A 27,850-nucleotide genomic window follows, 5' to 3' on the forward strand; every position below is an offset into this window, starting at 1 on the left:
TTTTTTTTAAAAATAAGATATTTTTTACTACTATTTTGTGTTATGTACAACAACAAAAAACAAATAGTTATACAGATGTAAAATAACACCAAAATCTTGTATGCTCTATTTGCCTCTGGTAAGTCTTTTCTCCAACTTCTGATTCCAATCAAATTCTGCTCGCTTGAACTTCAGATTTTCAGCCTGTAAAATAATGTTGTATTTAATGCCAGAAAAAATGTTGCTAATAAGTAACTAAGTTTTAAACATATCAACATTTATAAAAAAAAATTAAATTTAGAAATGTTTGCATTTGTTTTTCATAGAACAAATGACAAGAAAAAGTGATAATTTAACAGCCAGTTTAAAAGAAAAAGTATCCATATGTTTCTTCAACTCTGAAAATGTAATTAAATGCACTTTGCATATTATTTCGGAGTAAAGAATATTATGAGCTTGAGGAATAGATAGGTAATATAGACATGAAATGATAAGAAGTCGGGCATCGTTAGTGTGCATATGAATGTTTACTATACTAGTAAAATCAATTCCCCTAATTGATAAGACACCTAGGGAGTTATAAGGATGAAATCAAAGCATCTTGTGATTGCAGAGTAGCTATCAAGTTCCATAAACTTTCAGCTAAGCAGATACTCACATAAGTAAAGCCAAACCACCCATGTGAATAAAATGTATTTTGAAGTACAAAGCTGTGTGAATATAAATATGCATTTTTTGAACAACAAAATTAAATGCTTTGCTGCATTTGAACATTCTCTGTTATAAATCTACACTATGTAATATTCTACAGTCATGTATCTTATTAAAGCTGCTTTTGTGTTTAAGAAAACAGGTAATTAAATTAATAATTCTATCGTATCACGCAAAAGATTGGTAGAGTACTAACTAAAAACTACACTTAACTAACATATATTTAAAGCCAAACTGGAATGCCAGTTTGAAGAAAATTAAACATTAGTAATGAAATTCTGATGAGAAACAATCACCTCTCGAGATTTTCGCCTTTGGCCATACATGATTTTATCATACAGTCTTTTCTTCTTTTTTGGTATCATCATTTCTACCAGTTTTCTTTCCTCTCGACCCTGACGTTCAGCAGCATTAACATCTTCAGGTTCAAACTGTCCAGCCTTTACCATCATTTTAGGTTTTTTCCTGGCTTCTTGACCAGTGATCACTGAACTAGATTTCCTCTTCTCAGTTTTAGTCAGTTCTTCATTATCTTCTAATATAAAGCATATAAATCAGATACAACAAACACATCTTCCCTGCAGACAAAAATCACATAATTATTTTACAAGTTTCTTCAGTAATAAGGTCAGTTGTTCATATTCTGTAACAATATATATAAATCATAAAGACGTTTTTAGTGTTAAAAATATAACAAAAATTACTGTAACAATTAACACGTTTCAAACAATATTACCTGCAGAAGCATTCAAAAATGTTCTAAAGGTTTGAAAAACAATATTGTGTTTTCAGAGAAAATTTCCAGAAAAATTCCTTTAAACACTAAGATTTCATGGAAATTATTACTGGATTTATCTTTCTGCAGTTACTATACCATGTTCACATGTCACTTTGTTCAGTCAGAAAGTTTTAAATTTTATCCTCACACCACTCAATTGTGTTCTACTAAACTCATCAAAATTAGACATATTACTAATTGTATTTTGAAATTCTGAACACTACATGCGACTATTTAATGTTGTGTACAACTGGGATACTGCAATTTTTCTTTCCAATAACTTTAACTGCTACCATCTTTTTACAATTCATTAAACCTGTTAAAATAGTGGTGATTAAAAATTACTAATATGTATAACTGGTTTAATGAATTGTAAAAAGACGATAACAGTTCAAATTATTGATAAAAAAAATGCAGTATCCCAGTTGTACACACAATTAAATAGTCTCATGTAGTGTTCAGAATTTCAAAATACAATTAGTAATATGTCTAATTTTGATGAGATTAGTAGAACACAAGTGAGTGATGCAAGGATGAAATTTAAAAATGGACTATAACGACAATATCATAACTTGGCCAAGTTCCAGCCAATAATAAAGTCTAAGTGAACCACTTAAGACACACTGGGCTATTTTCTAAAGATATTCTCACCCCTTGTCAATGGACTAGAGTTAAATTATAATGTTGACATCACTTCTGTATCTAAAAGGTCTTGTTAACACTCCATGTTGGCTTTGTTTAGATTAAAGTTTAATTTGGTCAAAGTTTTAATTTTATGGACCAAACGTTTTGTTACTCCTACATTTTTGTGTGGTTAATTTTGTTAATCATTTTCCAAATCAAAAATAATTTCAAAAGATTTTAATACTTCAAGTGACTAAGTAAATGCTTATTATCAAATATAATAATCATAATAAAGATTATTTATGTAAAAAACAAAACCTTTACTGATCTCCTCACTACTCTCTTTTTCTTCATCTGATTTTTCCTCCTCATTTTCACTGTCTATCTGATTCTGGGTGATATCTAAGAAGAAATAAATTGTAATAATAAATCTACAAACAATGCAATTCTTAAAATAAAGCTTGGAAAAGAATGTGTAAACAAAATCATACCATCACCCCCTCCAAAGGAAAACAAAATTACTTTAATACCCTAAAGTAATGTTACACAAGAAATTCTGAAAAAAAAAGTATAGTTTAAAAACAATGAAGCCTCTCTTAAGATTACATGTTAATATTTACACAAAAATTAAAAACAATATCATATAAAAAGCATGGACAAAACTGAATATAATTAAAGAGAGAAGCTCAAACATTCCTGGGAAAGTACAACAACATATTCTTGTTTTAAGGAAAATTTACTTAGTCTACAAATAAACTTGTCCACTATATATTTTACTATATCAACAATCAAAACAAATGGATGCTTCAATAGCTATTTCAACAGTATAATCTAAACACAACAGTAAAGTATTAAACACAAAAATATAAAGATTTTTACTTGAGAACTGTAACTAACCTTCTCATGCACCTTTCTTTACAATACAATATTTTAGTTGTAAACTGTAATTATATCTAAATAATTTAACAACTATATTTGTGTAAAGCATCTATCTACAATTAAAAGAAATAGAATGTTAAAATCCTACATAATAAATAGTCTTCTGAAGACTGTGTCATAAGAATCGAAATGTATGTAGTCTTTTTAGGGCAAGCCCTTGTTTTTAGTAACCATTTATTGCACAAGAAAAACATTCTTTTAATTCTTTCAATATTAATATTTTAATATTGTGTTTATCTGAACTGTAAGTGTAATTATATACTTCTCATGCACACCTCTTTAAAATACAATTATAATTAATAACCATAATTCTATTCTTCTAATGTACCTTTCATTAAGAAATGATTCTAATTAAGAACTGTAATTATATTCTTCTCATGTACCTTTCTTCAAAATATGATTCTAATTAAGAACTGTGATTCTATTCTTCTCAAGTACCTTTCTTTAATCCTTTTTGCAGATCCAAAAGAGCCTGTTTTTCTGGAGGAATATAATCTCCTGCTTTTTCTTCCACAAATGGAGACAAGTGGGGAGGCAGAATTTCTCCAGGGAAGTAGTCTTCCACTGGCAACAACATGCAAGCATTGATACTATCATAAACCCACTGGGGCTGGATGTAGTACCTATGTGATATATTAAGATTATTACTTTGTATTATAAATTTTACTTAAGTAATTACTAGCTTACACCCATATACACAACAGTAATAATGATGTGAGATAGCTACTACAAAAGTTGAATGTACTTCATAGTTAATATACATGTGAGAAAGTAATACTTCATTTGAATGTACATCCTCTGAAGCTGATAAATAAGCCTTAAAGTAAAATTTAACTTTGAAGAAAATTCTTTGATTTTGTAAGTTAAGAAATTTGTGTACATCTTTTTAAACTCAATCTAACAGCTGATATGATACATACAACAAACAGAATTATGTATTATTAACTAAGCTAAAATTTCACATTTAGAAATTTTGTTTAAGAAAATCTTAAACAACATCTATTGAATTATTAAAAATGCAATCTCAAAAGGGTATTCATTAGTTTACTATTTAATAAAGTTATGGGAAGTTAATCAACAATTATTAGATCATTCTTGTGTCTAGATTATACAGTTCACATTAAGTATTATGCTATAGATCATATCAAAAGATACATATTTGTAAAATCCTTAAACCTTCAATAGGAGGGGACAAAATAATTTGGTGGATGTGATTAGCAGAAACTAAGTCTTCAGTTTTGTTTGGTTACACAACCATCAAACAGAAAATTATACCCTTCTTGCATTATCCACCTGTCACATCCTCTTTCAGGATTTATCAACAGTTCTCTCTTACATTCAATACTATCAAGTCTATACTGAGTGAATTCGTAACCAGCTCAATGCTAAATGTGTAGTACACGTACTATACACAAGTAGTTTAGCCTGCAGAAGCCAAACAGATGCATTCTAAACAGACTACTACAAAGTGTAATTGATATGCACACGACAAAGTGTGAAAGTACCGTATACACTGTTTGTCAGGAATTTCCCAGAATCTTACATCAGCTTTGATTTTGGTATGTCAAACTGAAACATTACAGTACTTTTGCTTTGTTGGAGATCTCAAGTACAACACAAAGGAGTAAGGAATGATTTACACATTATACTAAACAAAAAGGAACGTGATTCACAACTTGCAATACGAACCAAGATATTTTGTCCACTGAAAGTGTAATATTTGTATCCATAAATTAGAGAATACACAGAAATTTTAAAATTAAATTCATAAAATGAAAATTCAACAGTCTACAAACAAAGTTTTCATTTTAGCATAAGGCTATATAATAGGTTATATTCACTAATAATTCAGATAATCAAGCCTCAAATTTTAGCATTGCAAGTCTATATACTACTGAGCTTCTTAGGGACACAATAAGTTTCACTGTCAACACACAACACTTCAAAGAATAGAATGCCTGAATCAAACACATTTTGAGAAAATCATGATGAAAAATCAAAGTTTAAACTGACCCATATCTTCATATTACTTAATAATGAAATACACAAAATACAGAAAGTAGAAGTCTATATAAAGATCAGATGGTATTGTGCAATCTTTATACAAGACTGTGAACTGAAATGATATATGAGGAAGATCTAAACCAAATAACTTTTTTTTAAATAAAAAACAGATTAAATAAAATTTTGATAAAACTTGCTGTTTAATGCTTACTTTGCAATTTACTAAGTTAACTATATTAAAAAACAGCAAACCTGTTTATATACTGCTTGTTAACATTAGGTCTATCTACAATTTGATGGGTTATTGTTTCATCAGACTCATCATAAGTTGCTCCCACGTACAGAGTTTTATCCCAAGATACTTCTCCATCAAACGCTCTGAAAAAAGTAAAGAATGTTCTGTACAAAATTAGCTAAACACTACTGAATTATGTGTATATAATATTTCAAAATGTGATTTCTTTTATGATACATGATAGTTTCTTTATTGAACTTTAAGGACATTAAAGAACCAATAAAAGTTGAACTAATTTTGAGTTCAAACAAAGTGAGAATTATCTTTTTACAAATATCTGTACACAGAATCCTGAAAAAAAATCTTTAAGCACTAATTTTTAATTTTCATCTGGATAAAGACAGAAACACAATCATACTGAGGTAATAAAGAAATTTCCAAGCTTTACTTAAGTTTCTCTTAATCCATTTGACCAATATACTGTAAAACTTACCTTATGATAAAAACTAATGACTCTCGAGGAACTTCTCTATTCAAAAAGAATCTCAGTCCCTTAAAGAGCTTTTGAAGTTTTTGAGTTTTTGCTTGTTCCTTTTGAGCCAAATCCATTTTTTCTTGATCTTCTTGCTGAAAATGTTGTAATATCATTAAAGTTCTACTTAAATACAATATAACACTTTCAGATATTTCCAAAAACAAAGCTGGGCAAACTGCTAAGAACTACAATTATATTTTATTTGACTTCATTCTGTGCTCTTTTATATTCCACCACCTGGATTTTATTAATAATTTTTATGACAGTTAAACAATGGACAATAACACAATTTCTTTCAGCTAGTGAACTAAGAATGCTATATTTTCATTTCAGCAGCATGTTAACTAAACACAGGCAATAAAAGTATTATTACTTAACTTTCTCTCTTGTTTATATTTTGAATGTCAATCAACAGTACATCTCTTCTGACTTCTTAAGAAGTGTCAATAATTACTCTAATATTCACTAATCTATCAGTAACTAATATTAATTAATATATTGATTGTTTGGTAACTATCCTAAAGACCTTTTCAATAACTGTTTTAATGATTTATCTAAAAGTTTATACGGCAGAATTTCTTGTTACTTTTATAGGTTTGAAATCTGTCTTCACTTCCATTGTAGCAATAAAATATAGTGCAGAAGCACATGTCCCAGTTGGAATGGGGGGCAGTAACTTCTGAGCTTATGGATAGAAAATATTGTTCACCATTTTTTGAAATGTTGGACCTCTCTCCTCCACTCATTTAGGGCAAAAAGGAGAGTAAGATTGGTGTGAACCACTACAGTTAACACATTAAGATTCCAGTTTGCTCTCATAGGTGTCATGGTCTTTGCCATCACAATGAGTACACATTAAAGTAACCTACCTTGATAGTGGCAGGAAGAGTTGGCAACTTAAACGTCTGAATAAGAACATCTGTATGTAGCACTATTCAATCCTTATGAGTGGAGATACGATGAACTGCAGAAACATGTTGGCTGGAAAAACAGCAAGGATCTCTAGCTCATGAATGTTCTTTAAATCCCTCTCAATAATAACTCTTCTTGAGGAATTCAAATTAGCATGAGGAGTAACTTTGATGGGTATGTACTCAATGGCATCAGATTTCAGGGGAGGGAGGTGTGTTGTGGTGTAGGTGTTTCCACCAAAATATCTCCAGAGTGCAACTTTCTTACTGACTTGGGGGAGCCAGCAAGCCCCTCTAAACCCTTTTTAATAAAAATGGGAGACATCTGCCCTAAGGACTTCTCAGATAATGAATAAAGAATGAAAAATCTAGGTGCAGAATACAATTGTGAATGTGACTGTGCAACAATTGTCTATGCATGGCCGTTTCTCAACAATCTGTTGTTTTTTTTTTCTCATGGATTGGGATGTCCATATTAAATACACTAAATTTCAGTGCTCACTGACCCCACTCACATGTAGCCTTACAAGGAGAAGCACTACAATACCAAAGAAGGACACTGCAGCAATGCCAGGGTTTTGTGAGCATCAAACCCAAACACCAGCATCAGACACGACGTCCACAACACCTGTTTAGAATGTCTAACACTGGTATTCAATTGACCCTAGCTTAGAGGACCAACCAATGGACCCTGGGGAAAGGGAGCAACCTATGGTCACCCATCTACAGGAATTCAAGGTCAAAGTGTTATGTTTGGGTTGGAATCCTGGCAAACACATAAGTGATTCTTTGGATCCCAGAGTATGTAAACTGATAGTACAGAACCTTCTCTGGGAGAGCCTCTCACCACATACAGGAATCCACATGAAGAGGAAGTAAATGTTGTAATAGTTAGTAACTTTGTGATGGTTGGTTGGTTGATTTAGTGTTTTATGGCACAAAGCAGCTAGGCTATCTGTGCCAAACGTCCGGTTAAAAGGTTAAAATAAATTAAATGTAGTAAAATACATAAAAGGAAATGAAGGTAAAACAAAACAGCACTGAAAAACAGAAGAAGCATAAAACCAATGTTGACACCTAGTCTACAATGTTAAAGAGAGAAAGCAGAGTAAGAGAAGTTGTAAAGGACTTTCTCTAGCATAATAGTAATGATCATAACCTGCCAGGAAGACTAACAGGTAAGTACAAGACCCGCTGTCAATCACCTGAAGTTGGCCTTTCCAGTCCTGGTTCTGGGTTATGTGTCATAACAGCCATTATCAAAAGATAAAGTAATAAAAGTTTTAAAAGACATGTAGCAAAATTATAATAATAATTTGCCAGGATGACAAACAGGTAGTTCAAACAGCAGCATTAGTCACCTGAAGTTGGCCTTTCCAGTCCTGGTGTCGAGTTATTTAATGTTATGGCCATTTTCCAATTTCAAATTGAACTAGAGAGATTGAGACTCTTAAAAGGAAACCACAATTAAAAAGGTGTAATGAACAAATATCAAACAATTAAATGACATTAAAAAGATTGATGGCCATTAAAAAACTAAAAACTTTATCAAGGTGGACAGTGTTACCATCACCAATAACACTGTCCAATGTTACAGATAAACCCTGGGAAAAAACATGTTTAAAATAGTGCCGTCGTTGAGAATCGTAACGATGGCAAGAAAGTAAAATGATTTGAGTGTTACACAAACGACAGACTGATGCAACAGTTCCAGATAAAAGAAAATGATAAATTAAAAAACTGTGACCAATGCGTAGTCTAGTTAGAACAACTTCCTCCTTCTGAACCTTACGGAAGCTAGATGGCCAAAGTCCAATATAGGGTTGTATTTGGAAAACCTTGTTGTCACGTTGCTCACTCCAAGTTGACTGCCAGTTGGCATGGAGCCGAGCCTTGAATACAGGACCATAATCTATGTACGGAATAGGCACAGTGGTGATAGTGCCTGAGCAGATAGATTTAGCTGCCGTGTCTGCAAGCTCGTTCCCACGAATACCAACATGGCCTGGTATCCAGAAAAACTGGACAGAAGTAGATGTTAATGAGAAATGGGCCAGTCGGTTTTGAATATCAGCGAAAACAGGGTATGAGCCATCGCGAAGCAATTTCAGGGCCAGTAGAGAACTAAGTGAGTCAGTATAAATAGTGCAGTTGAAGTACTGCTTAGCTGCAAATATGATCTAGGGCAAGAGATATGGCATACAGTTCAGTAGTGAACACAGAAGCTGAAGAGGGAATTCTGCACGCAACCACCGAACTGCAACAAACCATGGCAGAGCCCACAGAGTTACCTGATTTGGAACCATCTGTATAAATTGGAATGGAAAGATTGTTCAAAAGATGTTCAGTACATAAAAGACGGTACTTCCAATCAGGAGTATCTGCCTTTCTCAGATGACTTAAAGAAAGGTCACATTTGGGGATTGTAATAAGCCATGGTAGGATGGGCTGACCAGTGGATTCCGATACGGAGTTCAGGATCAAAGTGAATACACTGTTGGTGGCAAAAGTGCATGGAAACGGTTTTAGAGAGAGAGAAATTAAAGCCGTTCGCTGTGGTCCACTTCAGTGCATGATTGAGGGCAGTTTGTAGTTGCCACTCAATATATCTCATGTTCAATGACTGACACGAGATGTGAAAGTGTTTCTCTTTGAGTGGAGAAACCAGAGAGAATTTCGGACTTGGGAACGTTCTTCAAATCTCTCTCAACAATAACTCCTCATGATGAATTCAAGGTAGCATGAGGGGTAACCTCAATAGGTACATCCCCAATGGCCTTTGAATTCAAGAGGAGTTCACTGTGTTGGGATGTGGATGTTTCAACCAATATGTATCCAGATCGAAGCTTCTTTACTGACTTTGGAGAGCCAGCAAGTCCCTCTAGTCTCTTCTGAATAAAAAAGGGGAACATTTGCCCTAAAGGTTTTCTGAAAGAGAATGTAATATAAGAAAATGAGGTAGGTGTGTTACAGATGTTGAAGATTACTGCTCAGAGTCTTCAAGACGTGGTCGTTTACCTATTGACTGTTTTTCCACTATTTTATTTAAATTTTTCGTAGGAGGATCCATAGGAAAAAAGGAAAATTTTGGTACCCACTGACCCCACCCACCATGGAGCCCTACGAGGGGACGCACTACAATGTCATGCAAGAACAATGCAGCAACGCCAGGGTTTCATGAGCACTACACCCAAACACCAGCATCAGACACAATGTCCACAACACCCGTTGAGAACTTCCAACACTGGTACTTGGTTGACTTTAGCCCAAGTGGACCAGCCGACTGACCCAAGGGGGGCCACCTAAAGGCTGCTCGTCTACAGGAATTCAAGGCCAAAGTGGTATGTTAGGGTTGGACCCCTCAACCACCAGGATCCTCTCCTCCCCTTCACGGGTCGCCACGCATGGCAAACACATGGGTGGATGTTAAGATCCCAGAGGAGGTAACCAGACAGAAGAGAACCTTCCCTGGGAGGGAAGGTTCACCACGTACAGGAATCCACACTGAGTGGTTGTGATAGTTGCCTTTGTGTCTTGTAGCATGTGGTTTCATAATTGTTCTGTGCATTTAAGTATATTTAATAAATAATGGTTAACACTTCTAACCAAAAATCATTAGATGTGTATCAAAAACTCATCATTTAGAAGACTTATACTTCCATGATGTTGCATCAACTCAAATCTGATTCAGAATGTGTTCTTTTATTCAAATTATTTTAATTTGAAGTACATATTAATTCTTAAAAGCACAATTTTAAAAATATGTCCAAAGAGAACCTTACTTGTGGAAATTCATCAAATTGTGGTTCTTCTTCTTCACTGTCCTTCACTACAGACTTTAAACTATGATTCAAAGCAGCTACTGTCTACATAATAAAATAAGACAGGTTTAATTTTTGTATTGTATATCTACAACAATTTTAGTTGAATTTTTCCATTCAAAATTAATAACAAATTATAAGAATTGTTGTTTTGAAAAAATCCTACGTTTTGATAATTCTAATGTTTACAACAAAGAACAATTGCAAAATCCAAGCACAAATTATATGTTCACTTTCACGTGTCTCAAATTTCACTAAATCTGCACTTTCTGAAATGGTGAAGCACACCCTTTCAGGAGGGTGCAAGCAATTAGGGTAGTCAACTGCACAATAATACAAAATAAAAAATTTTAATATATTTTTTTGTTAATGAAAATAATAAGTAATTATACAACATATGACATTTTAATGTTTATCCATGTATTATATGTCATAACTTAATGCCACTTCACTTATTTAAGCAAAACAGGGCAGAGGAATTCATGCAAAAAAGTATATTTATTAAAGAAGTGTGTGGACAGTGAACTTTGAGAAAAGTTGCATTACTAATTACAACCACAAACTATGTTCACAAGTTGCATTACTAATTACAACCACAAACTATGTTCACACTATATTTCAAACAAATTACCATCAAACATAAACTTGCTAACATACAAGCACATTTTAGTATAAACAATAAATACATAAATGAAGTTTTCTAATATCCTAGGCTGTTATGCATATTTCAGTAAAGCAAAAAACAAACAAAAAACAATCTGGTTAATAATAAAGCAAAATACCTGAATTTGAATATCAACATTGCCAATAAAGCATTTAAGTTTTTGATAAAAGAGTCATTTGTAATTTTGATGTTATAAACTTTCAATTTCCAAATACAAATATTCCAAAGTTTTGTTACAATGCTTACTATTCACAGCTTAACATGTTAGAAGTTTTCCAACATTATGAAATTTTGTGGACAGAACTAACAAGCTCACTCGAATTTTGACAATGCAAATTCATTCATATTTGTGGGAAATTTATAAAATTTATAAATTTATCAAAATCTTCTTACTTCTATTTATAGGCTTCCATGTTTTACAAAATCTCAACTCTTTCAAAATACCATGTTCACAAATTAATTGTTCAACTAATCATTTATGGTAATAAAGAACTAATATAATATATCACCTAATATCAGTTTTACCTCCCACTATTTAAGTTTCACACTATAGGATTGTGTGATATTTCATCATTAGTTTAATTACATTAGGATCCCCTAATTACTTGTTTTCACTAATTTGTTACTTCCTTTTCTAAATATTATAATATCATTAGTGCAAAGCAAACTCTCTAATATTATTACTTATAGTACAGTTTTGACAATAGTGGGTTGTTCAAATAGGTTCACTATTCTCCTTTCATTGTACTTGCTTGGTGTTCTGGAGCAATCCACTAGTATTTCGTTAGCATTTTATACAATCTATCATGTAGAAGTGGAATTCTCACAACTAGAAGAGCAGGTAATGTATGGAACATGTAACTTCTTTCATTTATTTTATGATGGAATGACTGACAGTGACAAGTATCCTGCTAATGAAGATGCTGTTATTAACGTGGGTAGTTTTCTGAATCTTAGCAAACATTTAGGGACAGCAAGTACCATTTATTTTCCAGCAACAACAGTAACTTAGTTTCACCACATCCTTTCCTTTAAAGTTATTTTCATTGACAGTATAATATTTATTGTAATTTTCAGTATCATAGTAAGTATAACTTCACATTGTTAGTATAATTTACTAACAAATATTTTCTTATTACTTGTTACGCTGCAAAGTGTGTAAAAACCAAATTTACAATTCTGAACATGGACTTCAATAGTCAACACTGAACAAGAGATAACATAACTAGACAATGAAACTTTGTTATGTATAAAAAGTTAGCTCAGGGGTACCAGTGACATTGTTTAACAACAGTCAAAGATTTTATTCAGAATATTCCAATTATTCCACGATCAGGGTATATACCTTCAGTACAGAGCTTTGCCATGAAACCCACATGAAGATCACTCTCTAATTTTCTAACAAAGGCAAACAGAAAATAAAATTCAAACTGTCTCTGAGTGTACCCCTTTCTCGTACTCTCTTGTCCATACAGTTAGACGATCACACTGAAGTTAAGAGTTTAGATCCACTGCTTTATTTTTATGAGTAACACATCAGTAATCAAATTAAAACTAAGTTTTCCTTCTCAACCTACCTGTTTCAAATTGACAGTTTTGATAGTATTATTGACATATTAAGAAAAACAAACAATTATAAATACAGCCTTAGTAAAGAGAATAATTAAATTAGTGAAAAATTAGTAAGACCCAAATTACTTATTATATATTTATAAAAACTGTGTTTATATATATCATACACTGAGCATGCACACTCATTTAGTCATTTCAATTTTCCACCACCATTAGAAAATCTTGCAAAAAAACAACAACAACAGCAAAAACTTGATAAAAGAAAATTGTTTTTAAGCTTAGTTATGTTCAACAAATAAAATTAATGGTCACCCAAATTTTGAAACTTTGTTTTTAACTTTATAAAAATATGTATGTACTACTAATCTTAAAATTAAGATTTTCACTTTCAAGCAGATCAATAATTTCACTACAGTCATTTAGATAGTTTAACCAGTTTTGATTAAAACACAAGTATTTTGTTATAAAACTATTACCAACCTCAGACATTAGGTCATCTCTATCAAAGAGTTCTGAGTCAGCCTCCAAGTCTAAATCTTCTTGTAACTGGACAATAAACAAATTTGTAGTTTAAATATGTTGCAGGAAACAAATTTTAAGTCATTTGAGTAATTATAAAATGGGATACACAAGTACTGACTCAAACAGACAAATAACTTCTTTGTGCCTGACAGACTTACACTTATTAAGTAACTTTTGTGAACACTACTAGCTTAGCATAACAGACTAAATAAAAAGACAATATTTTAAATTGTTATACTGATAATGGTTTAGTTACAATTACAGAATTGAGTGGAAGGTATTAGATACAATTTTTCATTATATAGAACAGCTAATTGTTATGAATAAGCTTATGACTGAACAGACTGAGTTCAGTTCAAAAGGTTTCTAGTTGAACCAAATATTTCCTCAAATTTCATCTGAGTGTTACTATACACGTTCCATTTAAATTAATAACTTACATACTGAAATCTAAGGTTCAGACATTCAGAAAACTCTACAGCTATAGCTTAAGAAGACGGAGTTTACTCAGTGGTACAATATTCTTACCTTTGGAGGGTAATAGAGGTTTAGTGAATGGAAGAGTTTGAAATTGACAAAACCAAGCATTGTGGTATAAAACTCTGTGAAAGTAATCATGATTTTGAAATCCACATCTGATGGACGCTACAAAAACATATATATATGTCTGTTTAAAAGATATGTTTGACTTATATTTTTCATAAGCAAAGTTATGTTGAACAAAAATACAGAACTACTTTTAATATTCTGAAATGTATACATCAAAAAATTAACTTAGACTATCCAGCATACTACTGTTGACATAGTTCAAGGTGAATAAATAAATTAGAGTAACTATATGATACACATCTTGTATCACTCTATATCCACTATTAATTACTATTGATCAGTAAAAGAATTTACACACATCTTCATCATTCTTTCTTTTGTTGGTACACAACCCTTTGAACTTCTTTATTAACCCTTAAACAGCAACCATAATCAACTAATGCTGCTACCTACAACAGTCCTGCTGTTTAAGGGTTAATACTCCTGTAATGGTTTCATTATTTTATTAGTCAAGAAAATCTATTTGATGAAAAACTGATTTTGGATATCAAATATATTACAGTGATTTTAAGATAAGAGAACAGGTTGCTTCTTTAAATAAGTGTATCTGAATGAGAAAATGTCAAATATATTTATTTTTCTAAAAGGTACTAACACATTTGCAAACTTACACAGTAGCTTAATGGGTGGGGTACAATCCATGTTACTAGCTCTCCCATTATTTCAGCCTGATAATAGTAACCTTTGATGGAAATGAACACTTTCCGTAGAGATTTGGACTGGATCACGTAATGCATGAATTCCACTAGAATATATTTAAAAGAAGTTTATAATCAATTTAAAAATTGTTAACTGAAGACTAAATTCACTAAGTTCCTGTCATAAAGAAATCACTGAACTGTTAATAAAGAAATCCAGTCAACATTTTATGGTTGAGTTGAAAGAAATAATTGATTTAAGAAAACTTATGAACTATGAAATACAGAATCATTAATAACTTGACCCAAGCAAGATGTATTCAGTAGTTTGAAAAATCTCTTAAACACGTGAAAGTGCTTCTTTCATTAAGTTATCACCACACCACCACCAAATCTTGGGCTACTCTTTTACCAACACACAATGGAATTGACAGTTGACACTTTATAATCCCCCCATGGCTGAAACGATGGGCACACTTGATGGGGCAAGGATTCGAACCTGAGAACCTCATATTACGAAGCGCCCTAAACACTTGACTATACTGGGTTCTTCTCCAAAATATAATGTTTTAGATAACCTTAGCTGCACATTTTAAGTATTTCATTACACAGAAATGTTGTGTGGCTCTCCTACTATTTTTGGCAGTAGAATGGATGCTAAAGTGTTAGAATCCATTTTCTAATCATTACTTTGAAATAATGCAAACTCAATACCACCACTAACTAGTAAAGAGATAATGGTTACAGAAAACAGAAGATTTCAAAGTATAAATCCTCCATTAAGCCTCTTATCAAGGACCTGGAGATTACACTGATCTTCTAACCCCAAAATAACCACCACTTTCCATACTACAGCTTTCAATGTTTTGTGTGTCTTCATGAAATTTGGCAAGCTTTCAGGAAACAAGTTTTTTTAATTTCATATTTTTTACTAAAACTGTCTTTGAATAAATGAAGTCTTCTCAGCATTCAAAATGATTTTCTTGTTAAGATTAAAAATACTAAACATTGTCACAGTTGACTGGTTGTTTGGTGTTTTCTAATGCAAAGCAACGAGACTATCGGCACCAAACAACCAATAAAAAAGTAAGATTATTATAAAATGTAAAAATAAATCACATTAAAATGAAATAATGTTTAAAATTTGGATAAAAGATTTGAATAAAATTAAAAAGGTCAATGGTTTATAAAAAAGTTAAAAACAAAAGGTTGGGACCTTATCTGCGTGTTGCTTCCCTGCAAAAAGAGATTCAATGCATTCAGTTTTTTGAAGAGATCACACAGGTATGTTAAATTTTAACAAAAAATTGGTATCTAAGAAGTTATTTCTTCAACATAAGAGTTCCTGTCGTAATTTGAACACATGGGACAGTAAATTCTCACAGGAGAGCCATCTTGAGCTACAATAGTACAACAAAGATGTGTGCTCAAATCTCATATCCTCATACAGTTTTTTAAAAAACCTTGCCTTCTGTGGGCAAGTTCATCACTTTCAACATACTTTCCAGGACTAGGTTCAGTGGAGGACTCAGGTGCTTTGACACAAGGGCCTCCCTGTGGGTTATACAATGAGTCCACAGTGCATCAAAAATTTTGCTTTGTACAAGTGCCTGCTATACTCCATAACAGCTGGACATAGTGCAACCACCATTGGTCCAGACGCTAACGTTCTTAGTCCAGTTTAAGTTGTTTTCATGCATAAAAGTGTCAAGGATCTCAAACAAGTCTTGAGCTTTTGTACCTGCAATGATACTTTTATAAAAGAGAAGGTCTTCCACAATTTTGTCACCATCCACGAATCACATGTAGCAAATCAAATGAGCATCCTTGTTATTATCATCTCTTCATCGAGCTATAACCTGAATTCCTTCCCTTTCACTTTTTTCATTAAGCTGATCGTTGAGGTCTTTGGCCATGTGTTGCATTATACAACTGATAATATCGCTGGATATAGGCACCTTTGTAGGCAGTCTTCCTGCTGATTCCCCAACCATAATGTTCACCATATCCAATGCAGCTGGTAAAATCAGTTTTAGGATGGTATGAAGCTTTTTACATTTCATGACTCTATATGCCTCCTTGTAGGATGCTAGCAAAGCATTGCTTGGTATTGATGCTTATTTCAAAAATGTGCCTTTGTTTTTTCAATTTTTTTAACTTTCTAGTAAAATAATCATGAGATTTACTAGCCACGTTAAGATGATTGGTCTATAAGTGACATTTAAATTTATGTGGAAGCATGCACTTTGGAGCCAAATCTTTTAGACATAATAAACATTGCAGACACTCTTCATGATTGACATCAACCAAAATCTAGATAACTACCGTCATATTTCCGATATTTCTGTTTCTTCACAATTGTTCTACTGATCTTGGTTCACTATCCTTTTCTTCACTTCCAGAATTCATATTAATGTTCAAAAATCTTCCCATTTTTATGCACAAGGATTAAAAATCAACAAAATAATTCATTGAACTTCACTAGACCTCACAGACATTTGATGACAACACCCTTCAGTTATTTCAATTACTGATAGACCTGAAGAGTTGACAGGTATTTATATACAAAATCTAAGAAAGAAGAAAGTTTGAAGTTACTGGCATAGTCCAAAGTACAAGTAAACAAAAATATATCTTAAACATTCAATAATGTCACTTAAAGGAATGTAGTGCTTCTAATGTTAAAACTGTGAACTATCTCAAGCTAGTAGTTTGTGTGGTGTCTGACAAATGTTGATATAGCTGTGTTTCCCTCGAATATTTGAAATATTCCGTAGGGCACAGTTTGGAAACCACTGAGCTAGAATGCAAAATTAGAACTTCATCTTTGTATTTTATTGAGATATGGCTTGTGTACTGAATCATACACAGTGGTGCCACTAAAATCTCTCAGTTTTTTGAAATGGTCCTTTGTATACACTTCAATTTTTGACAGTAGAATATCCAATCATTAGTTTAGAATGTCCACAGAGTAGTTTTCCCAACCATTTTAATCTTTGAAAATACTACAACATTCTTTTAATCCAAGATTTCAATGAGGTAAGTGTTATCTTTAGTCTGTTTGAAGTTTCATATTCATAAAATCTAAAAAAAATCTTAGTTAGCATGCTTAATATAAATTAGAGGAATTCTATGGTATCAGTGTAGTTATTTATGATTTTTTTGGCTAATAAACTGTACATAAATAAGACCTAAAAAACTCTTTTTTTTAATATCTTCCATGTGTGAAATTATAAAAGGCTTAGCAACCAATGTCTAGCAACCAAGTACAAAGGTTGTAGTAAGAAGAGATAAATGTTTGCTTTACTTCTTGATTTGTTGTGCTATATGTTAAGAAAAATAGCTTTAATAATTAAAATGTGATTGTATATTACAAAATACTAGTCCACTAAAATACAGCCAAGACAGGGAAGACTAAAGGTCTGTTTTATATTACTGTGTATGTGACTTGAATGCATGTATGCCTCTTCACTGCAATTTATCTAATGTTAGCTAGGCATGAATGGAAAGTCAATATAGTAAAAAATAATGTATATATGATATTAGAATTATGAAACTTAAGCTACTTAGACTAAACACCTGTATTTTTGTTTTATAATATGTAGTCATTTTGGCATGAAAAAAAGCATAATTTATATTTATTTTGTAATTCTTTTATAATGGATATGAGGCTGGTCAAGTGACAGACTCCACATAGTTAGGGTACAGAAAATAAAGTTTTGCTGGAAACAAACATTTGAAATATATTTAAGTGGTTTTAGATTTTATGTGAATAATATTTGAGATTTTTAGGATAAAGAAAAGTTTTTGAAATCATAACATGAAATCACTTTACACTCAGGCTAGTAACGAAACACTAATTTCACAAACAAATCTCCAGTAAAAATATTTCAATAAAACATCTACGTTTTTGCATTGAAATATTTGTAATCTTTACTACAAGTCTGCAAAAGTTTGTGAAGATATTCATGCTGTATCAAACTTTATAGTGCAAGTAGATGAGTTCCTGTATATTATACCAAACCAGTGGCAAAAAGGTTAAGTTAATACTATTTGTCAAAGCAATAATTTTGGTTGGATACATCAATGAGACCATAGGAAACGTGAATTTTTAGTTAAAGGACTAATGAATATACAACTTAAAGAAATGCAAGTTACTCTGGAGTTAATATAGAAGCAAATATTTCAACCCTTTTTCTTTAATTATTCAAATTATTCAGTTAAGTGTTGATTTTAATTCCTAAACAATAAAGTAGGTGGGATCAAATGCTAAAAAACTTAATGCTTGGAACAGTAACTATTTTATTATTTTGTGGTAAAAAGATTAACTACTATTTCTTGTAACTTACCAGTAAGTCTTTTGCATAAATGAACAAGTTCAACGTGTATGATCTGACTCTTGGGAAAAGTTGCAAATAAAAAGCACATTGAAATAGCGTCATCAAGATCTCGTATTGCATCAACAAATGTTGGATACCTACAATAAAGTACAGAACATAACAAATAGTATATATAAACTGTTAGCAAATAATAATAATAATTACTTAACCAATTACAGTAAATACTGACTAGAAAAATAATGTACTCATTTTTACAGGAATTTAAAATATAACTTTATTAAAAAATAACTAGTGCAAATCTAATTGAAATGTTAATGAGATGAAATTCAATTATATTATTTATCTGTATAACACAAATTCTACTTTTGGAGAAACAAATTGCATATCTTTTTTCCCTTCCTTATCACATTTTATAAACTTACCAACTTGGTGATCTCCTGGTATTAAAATAAAGTTCAACTTGCAATATTCAGACCACAAATTTTGGGTAAAAGCACAGGAGTAATTATACAATCCTGTGCACCATAACTGTTAATGTTGAATTTTAAAATGTGGGCTGATTTGAAGATTTTTGTAAGTCTTTTTACTTTTGCCCACTAACACCAGATATTGTCCAGCATTACATTTTAAAACACAGATAATACCATGAATAATAAGTATAACAAAGTATCTTATCAAACATTGTTATTATACTTTTATTATATTTGTGATACAAAATTAAATTTTTCCAGGTGGCATACTTGTGTTTTTTTTTTTCTTTTCCATAATGAAACCAATTCAAATAAACTTACCATAAAATGTCCAAATACTAAGCACATACTTGTGTGATCATTATCATTAAATGAAAATGTAACAACTAGTAAAACCAAAGAGAAATAATTCAATAAATATTTGAAAGCTATCAAGAAGCTTTCTCCTCCCATTTAGCAAGCTATAATTGTATACAGAATATATAAATATCAATAACAGTATATATCACCTATAGCTACATGAAAAAGGTTAAACTGAGGTTGATTTCAAAACTGTAATAATGAAACAAAAAGTAATTCTTTATGGTTGAAATTATTTAGTGGCAAATACATAATTAATGGCAGAAAAACAAGAACAACAAAAAACTGGGCAAAAACAAAGAGCTGGGCAGTTAACTATTACCTGTGAGCATCAGTAACATCGATTAGTGTCATAAATAACAAACTAATCAAAATTATTTTTTCCAATTACTACAACTTTTGAATATTTTAATTATCCAAGTAATTAAGATACTGCCATCAAGATTTCTAATTACAATTTTTGTTTAATACCTTGCTTTTAACTTGATCCACTAGTATCACAATTCATAGAAATTATGAACTATTAGAAATTTGTTTTCCAGTTATTACTTTTGATTATTCCAACTATTCAATTTTTTATGAGACAAATCCATTAGTTGAATGTATTGATTAACAGGTTTGATAATTAATCAGTAAGAAAATTCCACTAATTGCCCAGTTCAAAACATAACATTCAGCTACCAAAGAGCTTGCTCTGTAATTCAAGTTTCCTAACTTTACAACATCCTGCTCAGGCTTTCAGTTTATACCAGACAAGGAAGAGAAATATCACATAATAATGTAATAATAGCAAAAGGCTCTACACTTTATGTGAGATTAAATGTAACATGGTTATATGTAACCACTAAATAGTCAAACTAAACACAAAATCCACATTTGTCAAGTATCACAAGTAAACAACTGTTAGAAAATTATAGCAACATAAATTTTGTTAAGTGTCAATAACGTGCATTCTAAATCAGGTTTGTAAAAATATGAATTCTACACTTCATATACACAGCATTTGCAGTATTTGAGGGATTTTGTGCTGAATGCCTTATTTATGCCTTCTGTTAGAGAACAAAATAAATTACAATAAAAAGATTGAACTGAATATTTTACTAAATCAAGAAAATGTATCAAAATGAAAAAAACTACTCAATACCTAACCTTTCCTTAACAATGTGGTCAAGCTTATACAAGGGCTGGTTGTTTCGTAGTTTTTGTGCAGTGTCAGGATCATTTTTTGAAATAGCCTTCCTCAGTTTTTTAATGAATACCTAAATAACAAAAGAAAAATCATGTAATTTACTACAATAATGAATATCATGCTTATCAACATATTCATAAACAGAGATACAAGTTTAGGTTTGTGATACTTTCAACACAAAGAAACACAAATGCAGCATTATTCATTCAAATTAATTATTAAACATTTTCAGTTAAAACATTATACAAGTTATCTTGTGAGTTTCTATGTCTTATAAGAATAAATTGTTCTGATTACAGTCCAACTGATATTCCTAAATTATATACATGAGATATTCATTCCTATTCATTGATCACTTTAATATCATCCTTAAAAGGTGAAAGTTTAATTTTATCACTTGTATGATTGATTGGATCAGTTACAAAATAATTTAAGAGGAAAAATCTTTCAAAATAGAGATCAATTCTTTTTCAAAGTTATGTAAACATGCACTAACACATCATTACCATCTAGCTTCCTTCATAAAAATAAGAATAATAATGATTCAACAAAGAACCTGAATTCATTGTAAGAAAAAACAAGCAGTGCAAAACAACAACCTTCAAATTTTACAGTAGTGGGAACAAAATGTTTAAACAATTTAAGAACTATATGTTGACAAATTTAACAAATATTTACTACAGTTTTAATACTGACAACAGTTTGGGACCCATTATTATTACTTCAAAGATTTCAAAGATGATATGAAAGCGAACTTGCCTTGAAATCTCGAAACTTTTGGATCACCGGTTCATGTGCCAGAAACTGGATGTCTTTCAAATAGTAAAAAGTCCTAGGAATAGAGCTACCTTTGTTTACAGCTTTTTTATTGTGGGGTTCAACTGGATAGATTCCCTTCAATATGCACAGCCTCCTGTGAATGGAAATAAGAAATCCCCCAAAAGTAAATAAAACACATCTGGTCATTTTAGAAATCTTATTTTGTGCAGTTCTAATGTGTTCCTGAAATAGTATTTCTCATAACCCAATATTTTTTTTCAAGATGTTTTAATAAAAACCATTGGTTAATGAGTCTTACTAAAACTTATGATAAATGTATGGTGCTGAAAATGATGAAGATTAATCTGATGATTATTGATAATGAACTGTTCATAAAATCACTAGACTATTAACTAGAATTGGCATTTACTGCTAATCAAGGAATTTTATATCTTACTTAGTACTTCAAAACAAAAGTTTATACACCTGCCTATGAATGGTTGGTTAAGTCTGTAATGTGAAAACCATGTCAATAAAGTAGCAAACAACACTAATAATCTTTTAGTTCATCCTGATTTTACTGTGTGTCTAAGATCCCAAAGCCCTTAATTTGGCCACTAAAATTAACTTCAATTTTGTATGTTCTTTATTACTACTTAAGCAATAAGTAAGACTTAGTATTCATAACTTGCTTTGAATAACATGTTTAATTTCTTTGATTTTGACAACTACATAGTAGAGTAATCTTAGGCTATATATAGTAGTTTATAACAAAAAAAAAGTGGGGTAGGCTATACTCCTACGAGAAATAATGGAGCTCCACTGCACAAAGTTTAGGGAAATCCATTTGAAAATACAAACAGAATTAATACATACTGTCTACACATCATAGTATTTTGAAGGGGAAAAACCAAAATTCTTCATATATATTCTACTTTTATAGTGAATGTCAATTCAACAAAAATCTTCTTTGTTGTTATTTAATCAGTATAATGAAAGAAATCCTTATAGTGAATGTCAGTTCAGTAGAAAAAAAATTCTTCCTTGGTGGTATTTGATCAGTATAACAAAAGAGAAATAACCTTGATTTTGTTTTGCAGATTAGTCAAAGATGTTATGAAACCATACAAATGTATAACATAACTATTACACATTACTTAAAACATAAAATTAGACTGGCGTCCTCAGATGTAGTAACAATAATTATGATGGTGGTGAGGATTCATGTAATGCAACACAAGTGTTATGTAGAAATTTTGAGAATAAAAATAAAACTATCTTTGAACCTAAAATATACATCTCAAGAACATGTTACAAAGGTGTGCAAAAATAAAATATGCAAATATGCACAAACACATACTAAACAAAAATACAAAAAGTAGCAAAACTGAGGTCTCCAGTGTGGAATGTGCAACTAATCAGTTTTTATTATTTCAATAGTACCTGAAATCCTTCAGAGACAACTGGAGTTTTTTCAGAGCCTGCTTTCTAGAAATGTATGTTGTTGCTGCTCCACTTTCTCCCTGCAAAAAGAGCAACTTGATAATAACTTGGAAGAAAAACTGGGGTTAAGTGCTTTATCACAAAATTATTAAAAGTTAGATGAGTAGTATTTTCCTTATGAGCACCTGATAGTAAAGAGCATGTTAGACCAAAAAAGATTTGTAATCACATTAAACAAATCTTAATAAAAACAGCACTTTTGATAGATGAGGCTCTGTTGATAAATTAATCTAGCAGCTTCTTTCATATACAGGCTTCTCTTAGCATTCATTACATTACACATCACTTCATAAAAATTTATCATATAGTTTGTTACATCAGTTTTTAATAATAACTCACATTAGATGAATACACATTAATAAATTCATATTTTTAGATCACTATATCTCGATAAGGTGAGTATTAGAAGTACAAGACTTTTACAGCTATTAGTTGATTATTTTCATAACATTAATCAAAATAATCACAAGTTCAAGTGAAGGATTGTTTTCATTACCCATCTCATTTTAAGGTTGAAATTTGTTCGCTCATCTATGTAAAAACATTTTCTCAACCCAAACGAGACGTTTTTTATATATATATATAAGCACAAACATGATGATCGCAAGTAGCCATTTGGATTATGTCTTTTACCTATTATCAAAATTTATTTTTATCTCACTAGAAATTTTCTTTTCATCCCTTTTAAGCCCTGGGAGAATAATTTATCTCTTTATTGTATGGGCCTATATAATATATAATAATTTGGAAGTTGCAACAAGTTGTAATATTTGTCTGTATGAGCGAAAAGTCGTAATGGTTGGCATCTCTGGAAAATATTGAGTTTGTTTTATTACTAGTGTGAGTACATAGTGATTTTCATGTCATTATTAAAAACTACTATTCATCTCAAAAATCACAAATATTATTTGTGCAATTCTAAAACCCCCTAAATGCATTTCAAACATTTGTTTTCAGAAAAACTATATTTACTCTGTTATTTTCTCTATCCTAACTATAGGAAGTTTGTTAATTTGAACAACCTCATGACCACCAAAATATTTGGAAATATAAATTATACTTTTTCATTCTAGAATACCAACAAATTATAACATGAAAACACAAATGTTTAGTCTATATAGCCTAAATGCCATAGCATTTCTATATATATAAATTTATTACTTTTATTATATTCACCTTTCAGTCATTCTTGGTTAACAATACAGAAGTTACAATGACATGTCACATGTGCAGTTGTATCACTGTATTCAATAATATAAAACTGAACTTAAGTCTTTTGTAAACCACAATTACATTTCAATTATTATACACATACACACACATGTAGATTATTATTATTTACAAACAAGTTCTTAAACTTACTTTTCTTAAAACATAGAACAGTAAATGAAGAAGTAAAGCAAAAAAAAATGATCTATTCTTGTTCAACCTTCATACCTGGTCACTGCTTCTCATAGCTTGCTAAGCCTTAAGAGATTTTGCCAATGGAGGATGTGAAATGAAAAATAGAGTTTGCTAGTGTAGGATATGATTTTTTTAATATAAATATGCAACAATGAATAACTAAAAAAATCATAAATTATTCTATCAATACCACAGAATTCCATTATAATTTATCAAGTTTAGTAATTAAAATGTATTCTGGTTTAAATAAACTGAAATTTTGAACAGACTCACTTCTAAGATATCATGTTTCAAAAGAATCAGACAGCATCCTAACACATGAAAGTAGCTGTTAATGCCACAAGAGAGACATTCTGAGCTTTTAATTGGTTATTTGCATGCCATATACATACATAAGTGTATACAAAGACTGTTTCAAAAAACTGAAAGAAGTGAGCAGGGCCACTGTGTTTGATTCAGTATGAGTGATATGTTGGTAAACACAAAAGATAGGTTATTTTATATTCTAGTCTGTTAATATTGGTAATTTGAGTTCCTAGTTCACAGGAAACCACAGACTTTGTATTTTGACATTAGAAACATCTAATATGCTGCATTCAACATACCATGTGACATACCAAAGTCAATTATTATGTTTTTAGCACTTACTTTTAAATTAAGAAATTGAATAATGTAATTTCAATTATAGTATACAGTTTGATACCAAATTTATTGACATAAATTCACAAAATAGTAGTTTAAAAAAATTTGAATTTGAGTCAATAAGCACAATGACATGATCTTCGATCAGTGACGTGTAATGATAGGGTTAAAACAGCACCAAATAACTTAGATGTCAGGGAATTAGAATGCATGTAACACGTAGTACATCAAACTAGCAAGTATTTTTACTCAATAGTAAAAACAAAACTGAGTTGTTCATTTTTCTGGCAAAACAAACTGAGGCAATCACAATGCAGGAAGGCACAGTCTTCATCAGTACATACAATAAGAATGTTACTGGCTTACACCAAATGGATAGATTGGGTACTATATTATGCAACTATGAAGAAGTAAACACAAAGCTCATCCTTCACGCTTCCTACGCAGCTAGAAATGGCTATTCATGAATAAAGATAACTGTTAATACTGATGTGGTAATCCTTGCAATAGCAAATGCAAACAAAATGAACACTCAGGAGATATGGATTTCATATGGGACATGGAAACCATTGATATATTTCAGTCCACACCAATGCTTGCCATCTAGGATAAGATAAATGCAAGGCTTTACTTTTTTCCATGCTTTCACTAGATGTGATATATCTTGTCCTTAGTTTGTTCAGATGTAACAACTACTTTTTTGTAATATTTTCACTCAGCCAGAAAAATTCAGCAAAGAGGATGCATAATGAACAGAAAATTTATGATCCTTATGTACATTTGCACACATCCAAAAAACAAAGTAAACCAAGATAATTGCACACTGTTTGAAAAAGGCAAAAGGAGTATTGATAATATACTCACAAATGAATTTTTCTTTGTAAAACACACAGACATGTAGCAGCTAATCAGGCTGCATATGTCTGTACACAGCTAGGCAGAAGCTACCTTGCCCTGAGAAATGGGGTTGGCAATCAGCAAGTGGAGGATGGTCACCATTATGGACAACACTACCAGAGACATCAATGCCGCATCAAGAATGTTGTAATCATTTATCTCAATCTATTCCACATACACTTTTAAATAATTGGTAATATATGTGAAACCTAACTGAGCCATGAAAATTTCTCAGATTAAACTATTTTGTTTATATTTGAGGGTACTTTTTATCTAATTTTGTACAGGTGATGTTCAAAAGGGAAAACAATAAATAATCATTTGAAAGTGACCAAATAAAAAATATAATGTCAATATAATAAATTTGCATGTTAACAACACTACATTTCTTATGTTACATAAGATGTTATATAAATGGACATAGAGGCAAGATCCAAAGTTGAGTATGCATTTATATGATTTTTCCATACAAAACTCTACAAACTTAGAAAGGTTCATTTCTTCCCTTTTGCTGTTAGGAAACAGTCTTCTAAAATCCTGTACAGCTTGAAACTGAAAGAGAATTGTTTCTCTTCTTTGTTATGATACCATTATATTCCTCAGAGTTGTTACCACACTCAAGTCTTGAATTTCCAACTTATAGTCCTTTCAGATTCTGAACTCTCATGTTTGGGGTCATAATCCAGAAAACCATATTGCATTTCAAGGCACTTAAAGAAGTCTGTTTTGTTCTTTGGGATGAAACCTTCAACTTATATATATATATATAAGTTATATATATATATAACAGCACTACTAAGTCGCTATGAACATTTGGAGATACTGAAATTTCTGGTTGCAAGAAATTTCTGAATATGAAGATGCCAAGAAACAGAGCTTTTATTATATTAAAAATTAAAAACTTGGTTAAAATTTGAATATAAATTATGTTTTTAGTTTGACGTCACGACCAATGTAAGCTGAGAGGTGATGTTATTCAAGTTCCAACAGTGAAAAAGTCACCAGTTATTATTAAAAGAATAAAATTCTAACTGCTAGACTACAGCATCGAGAATTAACATTTATGAAATTTTACTTACAATTATAAAAGTAAAAATCCCAAAACGTATTTTTTTGAATATTAAAAAGCAATATAATTTATCACTCCTTATTTGGCAACGTATATCGTTAAACTGAAACTATGGAGTGTGTACAACACATTTCTTCAGAGGTAAAAAGTTAAAATGTAATAAATTTCAAATGATTTGTTGGAGTATGCAATAGGCTCAGCTGCCTCTGCAGGTTCACTTCTGTAGCAGGCCAAATATTGGGCCAGTAACTGATAAAACTAATGATATTAGGAATATTACAATATACGCTTTTATATTTATACAAGTTACAGTTGAGTTAGGCTTAATAATAAGAAAATGCATTTCAAAATATCAATTACGTACTGTTTTTCAAAATAAAAAGGTTTGTAACATACTTAGTGTGAAATAAACAATTCTGATGTAATACAACTACGCATGAAATTTTTATTTAATAGTAAATAAAACTGTTCTCACCTTCTTTTTAGGTTTCCTTGCCATTTTCACTAATACTACTTTTATTAAATCTGAATTGAAATTTCACAACCTAACACAAATTGTACACACACACGTGGTATTTGATACTGAAGAACTTCACCAACGAAGAATAAAAAAATGTGGTAGATACTTTAGATATACAACGGAAAAATAAGAAGTAAGAAAGAGATAATTGGTTT

General features: G+C 31.1%; 1 protein-coding gene across 2 annotated transcripts; it reads right to left on the reverse strand.

Annotated features, from left to right (window-relative positions):
• LOC143236923 (pescadillo homolog) lies at positions 1 to 27,806 on the reverse strand. 2 transcript variants are annotated; one of them, XM_076475606.1, is made up of 15 exons: positions 27,651 to 27,806; positions 23,104 to 23,183; positions 21,661 to 21,814; positions 20,862 to 20,971; positions 18,892 to 19,019; positions 14,516 to 14,649; positions 13,824 to 13,940; positions 13,254 to 13,319; positions 10,499 to 10,582; positions 5,764 to 5,897; positions 5,288 to 5,413; positions 3,470 to 3,654; positions 2,411 to 2,494; positions 987 to 1,222; positions 1 to 183 (listed from the first exon to the last, which is right to left on the reverse strand). In XM_076475606.1, the coding sequence occupies exons 1-15, from the start codon at positions 27,672 to 27,674 to the stop codon at positions 106 to 108; spliced, it is 1,740 nt and encodes a 579-aa protein (XP_076331721.1). In that variant the 5' UTR covers positions 27,675 to 27,806; the 3' UTR covers positions 1 to 105. The 2 variants fall into 2 exon arrangements, with proteins under 2 accessions (XP_076331721.1, XP_076331720.1); XM_076475605.1 differs by having other exon boundaries at positions 987 to 1,225.
• Positions 27,807 to 27,850: the final 44 nt, after the last annotated feature.

Source organism: Tachypleus tridentatus, chromosome 13 (assembly GCF_004210375.1).
Source record: "Tachypleus tridentatus isolate NWPU-2018 chromosome 13, ASM421037v1, whole genome shotgun sequence".
Taxonomy (NCBI): Eukaryota; Metazoa; Arthropoda; class Merostomata; order Xiphosura; family Limulidae; genus Tachypleus; species Tachypleus tridentatus.

Bases quoted from the DNA above. Each gene is read 5' to 3' on its own strand.
- LOC143236923 (XM_076475605.1), bottom strand. From the start codon at position 27,674: ATGGCAAGGAAACCTAAAAAGAAG. The intron at 20,972-21,660 runs GCAAGTTCGCTT...TTTGTTATTTAG, and splicing joins AAAAGTTTCGAGATTTCAAG to GTATTCATTAAAAAACTGAG. The intron at 5,414-5,763 runs GTAAGTTTTACA...TACTTTTTTCAG, and splicing joins TCATTAGTTTTTATCATAAG to AGCGTTTGATGGAGAAGTAT.